The sequence below is a fragment of the Electrophorus electricus genome, chromosome 6 (genome assembly GCF_041902795.1).
Source record: "Electrophorus electricus isolate QZ-2024a chromosome 6, ASM4190279v1, whole genome shotgun sequence".
Lineage (NCBI taxonomy): Eukaryota > Metazoa > Chordata > Actinopteri > Gymnotiformes > Gymnotidae > Electrophorus > Electrophorus electricus.
Window position 1 is genome coordinate 17,914,519 of NC_137502.1, and position 7,474 is coordinate 17,921,992.

General features: G+C 40.8%; 1 protein-coding gene across 3 annotated transcripts; it reads right to left on the bottom strand.

Moving 5' to 3' along the window:
* Window positions 1–40: 40 nt before the first annotated feature.
* On the bottom strand, window positions 41–7,366 carry si:ch211-14c7.2 (uncharacterized). Of its 3 annotated transcripts, none has more exons than XM_027014491.3 (6): window positions 6,973–7,366; window positions 4,521–6,547; window positions 2,806–2,996; window positions 2,237–2,358; window positions 1,296–1,419; window positions 41–1,040 (listed from the first exon to the last, which is right to left on the bottom strand). In XM_027014491.3, exons 2-6 carry the CDS (start codon window positions 6,388–6,390, stop codon window positions 912–914), a joined length of 2,436 nt encoding a protein of 811 aa, XP_026870292.2. In that variant the 5' UTR covers window positions 6,391–6,547; window positions 6,973–7,366; the 3' UTR covers window positions 41–911. The 3 variants fall into 3 exon arrangements, with proteins under 3 accessions (XP_026870292.2, XP_081572413.1, XP_026870293.2); XM_081716287.1 differs by having other exon boundaries at window positions 4,521–6,569; XM_027014492.3 differs by having other exon boundaries at window positions 2,806–2,993; window positions 6,973–7,362.
* Window positions 7,367–7,474: the final 108 nt, after the last annotated feature.

The window sequence follows — 7,474 nt, forward strand, 5'->3', positions numbered from 1 at the left end:
AAATAAATAATCATCATTGCAAATACAACCAGAAACGAAGTCAAATTCATGGGTTCATTTATTGTATCAACATGACAAGTATCTTAAACTGTGAACATTGATGTTAAAACTGAAAAAAAAAAAGTCTTTATTTTTTTCAGGATTTCACATTTGTTAAAAATGTCACACTAGTTTAATATTCAGAATGTAAAGCACAGGTAACAAGCAAATGTAATAGAAAGTAAACAAGTGTGGTTTCCTCTTAAGCTCTTTGCTGTTGTGATGTGTGTGTGTGTGTGTGTGGGGGGGGGGTCTTTTTTGAAATATCTAAAAACCTGTTTTCCTCTAATCATGTCCATATGATTATTGTTCAGATCACCATGTGTTGAGCTCAGATACAAACTTTCATACAATGGACAACACTCCTAAACTGTGAAACATCAAAATAAAAATGGTAATTGGAAGAATATGATCTGTAACAATGACTCTGATAAGCGAACTGGTTATCAAAAATGCAGTTAAGAGACTTTACATAAATACTGAAACAAGCATCCAAGTTTATGAGTAGAATCTGCACAGAGTACATTTGAACTGTTCTTAGTTTTGGCACAAAACTGTGACAGACCTCAGTAGCTTCAGCCCTTATGTCATATAAGTAAGACATCCATAGTTCACCCCCATCAGTTTAGTATTATCCTTCTATAATATTAAATTCCTGCATGATGTCTGCAGTGATACAGGTTATAAAACAAACAGCTAGGAAAACTGATACACTGAGAAGCTCCGAAAAAACACAACAAATTCCAGTTGAGCTCAGAGAGGGCAGACAGTGTCAAAGTGCACATATCTGTGAAGGGAAAGTAAACAGAGTTGTCGTCAATCTCTTTTTAAAAGCGCAGCATAGTTCTGTGGTGTTTTATTAGGTATGAAGGCTAGGCCACAATATTCCTGTTGATGTCATAAGAGAGTCTTCTTTTAGCTTTAGCAGCTAACGTCTGGCCGGAGATGAGAAGGTTTGGTGAAATCCTGACAGCAGCTTGCTTGCGCCCATGTACATGTTCCTGAGGCAGGAAATGGTTATTATAGCATCAATCTTTATTTATAATACAACTTTAATAAACCTAACTGATTAGGTAAACACACTAAGTGCTACTTATTTTCACTGAAAGAAGATTTCCATATCTCAAAATATATTAATCTGCAGCAGGTATAAATCTGAGTTGGATAGTTATTAGGTGAGTTCAGTGGCAGATAAAGTTCAGTGCTCCACAGTTCATCATTGCTCGGTTAGAAAAGTGAACAAGATGAGAACTTACAGAATTGGGGATTCCCAAGTGCAGTGACCGAAGAAGGAATTTATGGGACATACACTCTGCTCTCTTATATTTCACATCAATCATCTGCTCCAGATTTTGAAGGCCATCCCACAGCTTGAGGTTCCTTAAGATAAAATCCATTGATAGCATTCAGTGACAGTGATCTTGAAAGTGACAAACTGTCACTCATCTCTAAACCAGCACCAATTAAAAAGGTGCAATAGTTAATTTAATGGAACTTTTTTGTGATTACCCCAAGGAACACTTTAGCAATTGTTCCTACATTTTGTCAACTGCTGTAATATCAAAATCTATAAATTGCCACAAGATGGCAGTATAACTATGACTAGCACGCCACTTCAGTAAGGACACCAGCAATTAGCACAAAAAAAATCCACCCACCCACCCACCAAAAAAAAAAAAAAAAAAAAAAACAATAAAAAAAAAAAAATGCCACAGCCTCCTTATAACTGTCAAGCTAAACCCTCTGAATTACAGGGATAAAAATCTCTATATTCCTTTTTCCCCCTCTGTATTCCTTTAATTAGCCAACCAAAGTGTTCCACCTGGATAGCTTCTCACAGTGCAATACATTTCTCATACTTGCTGTTCTGAGTCAGCATCACAAGAGCTTATTTCTAACACTGACAAAGGAATGATGTGCTGCATCTCAGGGTAAACTACCCTAAAATATCTCGATAATGGAGACTTCATATTGCCTGCACCCAGATGAGCATAAAAAGGAAAAGGGGACCCATTAACTGAGAGCACTGTAAACAGAGGACTGAGGACTTTTAGGTCAGCATACAGACTGAACGAGTAAGCCTATATAGGAAAGGTCATTTTCAAATATACTAGTAGCTTATATAAATGATGCAAATATTCACCAAACATAATGGACACGTTAAACAGAAGACAGCCCCAAATATAGTGCAACACACCCAGGTTTTCTGTCTCTGATCTTTTCAGCAGGACCCCACAGCAGCTCATTCAATGTCAGAATGCAATCAAAATCTCCACAGGGGGGTTCTGCACAGGAGAAAGCCTCTAAAAACACACGGTGCTGTAATGCCACACACACACAAACACAAACACACACACACACGTCATTTCCAAAATGTTCAGCAAAAGAAAGACTGTTATATAAAGAATATGTTATATAAAGAATTATGTGCAGAATGTTAAATATTTACTATATAGATAATGATAAGTTTAATATTACTGTAAGGAAACCAAGTAAAAAGGTCACCAGGAATGAGACAGAGCCAGAAAAATCAAAAAGTGATTGTCACCTCAGTCAATTGATTAACCCCACTTAATTGATTAACCTCAGTTAACTGAGTAACCCATGTCAGCAAGGGCCGACTGCTACTAAAACTGAAACTGTTTTTGAGCAGCCCAGAAAACAACTCAACATGTCCTGAGTGGGCTTTTGATGATTTTCTTTTGCCATAATTATGCTTTTGAATACAGCTGTCATCATTATATGGTACAGCACAATTAGCCATACCACATTATGGAGCGATGTAGGTGTGAGGTATGTGCTGTCCTTTGCTTTTGAGGACCACCACTGGACCCCTGGAACCATCTCCTGCTCAAAGGCAGACCATGAATCAACTGACTGCTGGGATGTCTGGACTCCAGACCAATTAGATGTCCAGGACATAGGTTCATTTGCATCAAAGGGGTTTGTATATTCTGCTGAGACAAACACAGAGTTGTAGAAAATATTTAATCAAATTTAAATGGCCTTAAAACTTTACATCAAGTTTTACTTGAACTTGTTAATATTTGAGAAAATTCAGAACATTAATCAAAATATTTTTAACCTCAACTATCACATGCACATAGCAATACTAAACAAATTAAACATCTTTACACATACATGTTATTTTTTCACTGATATAATACATTACTTTGATGACCTGATTTCATTATTGGACAAAACAGACTATTTTTGTTTACTCCCTGTTCCTATTTGCCACATTGCCAATACAGGATTAACATGAATTCTGAGCTTTAGGGATTAAGACTTTAAAGGGGCAATAAAATGTAACAGAAATAAAAACAAAAATGAAAAAGGTGCACTGAGCTAGATATAATTAGAACAGTGGAGAAACAGCTAATGACTCTGGAGCATAAGATAACAATATACCTGAATTGTATGATCTGGGCTTCCAAAAAGCCTCATAACACAAAGAACATCCTTAAACGGCAAAGTGAGCAATGCATTTTCCCATCCATTTAAGATGTTTTAAAAATTTTAAGATTATCAAATTTCAGAAATGGGACCCAATCCAGTGAAATCTGCTTGCAGATTCTTTAAAATGAACCTACAGGTATATTCTATGGCTTTTTTAGATCAGTGTGACTTTCATAACGTTCATACAATTTTATGGACAACAGGGACAGAATCTAAACCTCTAGTCAGAGACCATCTTGAACCAGGACATAACATCAGTTAATGAACAAATCTAATAAAGGAGGGCACTACTGTATCTCTGAAATGTGGAATAATATAGTATTGTATCTCTGGCCCAAACATTTACTCAGAATACACTATATGTTTAGCCTGAATAAGAATCACACTTTGGCAAAGGTCATCTTAGGACAGGTTACTATGAAGATAACAAGGCAAGTTTGTCCCCTATGACCTTTGTTTGGGACACTGACTCTTTAACAGTGCACCATGCCTAAGCCTACTGGGTATTGCACAGACAGAGAAAGACAGATAAACATACAGAGAAAGGGTGGAGAAGCGCTTGAAAGAAAGAGACACAGAAACACACACAGAGATAGAGAGGGAAATTGAGACAGGAAAACAGGGCAGTGGGAGAGACACAAAGATAGAGAGAGCTAGAGCGTGAGAGCTAGAAAGGGAGAGGAGGAGCCATTCATAGTGCCTCTTTAAATAACTGACATCTTCATGGGTTTTGGGGAAAAAGTGAGAATGAGGATTCCATGTCAGTCTAGACAGACAGATATCTGGAATAGCAGACTGTCTGTATGTACACAGCCAAACAACAGACATGCTAGCTCTGAGATTGGCTCACTCTGTGTAAGGCATTACTGATGCCCACTGACTTTTCTTCCACTGCCTATGCACTCCAAATCTCCTTATTTCTATGGCTAAACAGCATAGTGAGACAGCAAACCACTTCCATCTGCAGAAGTTGACTGAATACAATAAAACTTGATCAACCTTAAGTTGCTACAGTTACTCACCAACACAGTCTTGCTTCCTACAAGGCACTTGCTGGAGCTCATTGAACCCTTCTGGCCAGATTTGCTCTTCTCCTGCCTGCATGAAGACTCCAAAGTCATCCTCTTCTTCCTGACCCATCACAACAGGCTTCTCGTTTGTGGTTACCATGTCTCCATCCAGACCCATCTCCTGTTCTGCCAGCAGCTCAGAGCCAGGCTGTGGCCCTATGTTACCAACTATAGCCCCCACCTCTTCCTGCTCACTTGCAGCTAAGATGTTTGTTGCTAAGGCTCCAGTGCCATTTGAGGTGGTGTTGAGGACAGGATTAAGCAGGGAGGTAGCAGCAGCTTTCAAAAAACTGGAGATTCGTGATTGAGATTTAACAAACCTTTTCTCAGGAGTCTCACATTTGGTGTCTACATCCTCTACATGCCAAGAAGAACATGCAGGTGAGCACCATTGCTCCTCTCCTAACCCAGCCCTCACTCTAGCATTCATCCCCTGATGGATGGTGCTGCCCCTATCTAAGGCCTCATCTTGTACTGTAAACTCAGTATGGATGGTCAACATAGGCTTCTCATTCTCAGAGTTCAGGGAGACTTTGTCTATCCTGTCCTTCCAGTTACACTCCTGTTCTGCTTCAGTACTGTCTGAGGGGTTCCTAGACTCTGGAACTACAATACTCTCCTCATAGCCCATGCTAAGTTTCTCCTTTAACTCTTTATCACCATACGTCTTATGGGTGACCTGCGTAAGCACTGGAAATCCTGAGCTGTGCTCTTTGAATTTTGGCACACTACTGACAAAGTTTGGTCCCTTGCATTTTGCAGTGTGGTACAGACTTGCATCAGCTACAAGGCCACTCTTATGTTCACTGCTGTGTTTGGCATCATCTATGCCATTGATGCAAAGACTAGGCCTTTCTTTGCATGTATGAACCTCACAGTTACTGGATTTATGTCCTAAGCCCTGCTCACCAACACTAGCATTAACTTTGGCAGAGGCAGAGTTCTCAGGTGGGGGGAATAGCTCAGAGCTGTTTAGGTGAGCCTTGTCATTATTAAAACTCTCATTGCCATTAGCCAGGTCATTCTGGTTTACAAGATCTGGCTGTATACTCCTATTCACATGCCTGTATTTGGTCTTTAGGCACTGTGCTATTGCTGACGTTCCATGGGAAGCCTCTTTCTTCTCAACGAGTTGTGTGGGGAAGGAGTCCCTTTTATCCAACCATCCCTGTTCTAGCCTTGAGAAGTCAAATGTTCCTTTACTCTCAGCTGCCAAGCCTCTCTCTATAGGCCTTGTCACTTTACTGGACTTTCTCCACTTTGGGATAACCTGCGGTTTGACCTCAAAAGCTCCCACATCTTCCTTATTTCTCCTTCTTCCTAAAGTAGTCTCATTGCTATCCAACAAATTTATATATGCTCTTTGGCCCACACCTCTTGTGCCAGCAGCCCTGTTGCTCACAGTGCAGAGGTAACTACATCCCTCAGCCTTGAGAAAAAGGCATCTCGTTTGAGTCTGTCTGCTGCCCTCCGGGCCTTTTAGTGTGGCCACAGTCACTAGGGCACCCAGACCTCCCTGTCTGACCCCAGGAGTATGGAATGAAGCTATGCAGTCCTCTGTTTTTCTATGGCCACTTGGCACTTGGCTAACCCGACTTCTATGTCCAGTCCTGCCATCAGGGGGAGCATTAGGGACAGCTTTCCTCCTGCTTCTGGAATAGCCTCCACTTATAGCCCATGCCCTCAGGCCTTTGATCAGTGGGATGGCTCCCAGCCCGAGGGCACTGCTGAATGGAGCAGTATTACACCTACGCCCATGAAGAGTCTCTCTGTGCCCCATGTCCAGGCATAGATGGTTGTTGTTGTTATTCTGCTGTAGCATACTGGTGGGGACTTGTTGGTGGGAGGAGGCATGCAACTTAACCGTAGGTCAGAGCAAAAGTGCTGAGATCAGTATGAAATGTGCCCAGTCAAATTCTTTTCCATCACTTCAATGCCACATTTGAACAGAATAAAAGTATCTTCCCAGAAGACATCCCCTGCAAAATTTACACACACAATCTTACAGGAAAAGCATAATAAAGATTACATATTGAGTATTCAATAGGCCTGTTGTCCTCACATAGTATAATATTGGATCACTTCTCTAATTATAAGATACAAATGATCAAGTTTTCAGTATTAAATCTGAGTATTTGTTCACCGCTATATATATATATATATATATATATATATATATATATATATATATATATATATATATATCACAAACGATGCCACATGATGAATTATCAAAGATGCTGCGCTACGAAGCCAGGCTACACAAAATACGAGATCACAGCAGCTCTAACAGTACATTAAGCCCCAGACTGCCAGGACGTACACACATTTGAATCATCGCGTCCATTTCTCAAATATCCGCATCAGCATGTATCACAACATCACCAAATTGAATTAATCTCACCTCAATTCGGTGTTCATCATTTTCAAGTACTAACGAAGCCACATATCACGACATGGATCAAATGGCCGTTATTGGAAGTGTGGAATAGGAGGAATTGATTTCGCCTTTTAATCCGTCACACATCAAAGCCGTTAGCGAGGTTTCTTGGGAACAAACGGGCCTCCAATTGGACAACCGCGAGAGCCATTACGACTCACTAATAAAAAGCTCTCGTGTCATGTGTCCCGCTAGCTCGAGCGTCACTACTTCGCCGTGGCCCCCGATAGCGCAGCCCGCCTCACCCCGGCAGTGAGACGCAAAGCCACTGCAATCCAGTGCGTACGGTCATCTGACCAACTGACGGCTGTACGTGCGCGCGCACTGTAATACTGCTGCGATTACACACAAGAATGGGCGAGCGTGCAACACACACACACACAAAATAAGAACAGCAACACACACACACACACACACACACACACACACACACACACACACACACACACACACACACACACACACC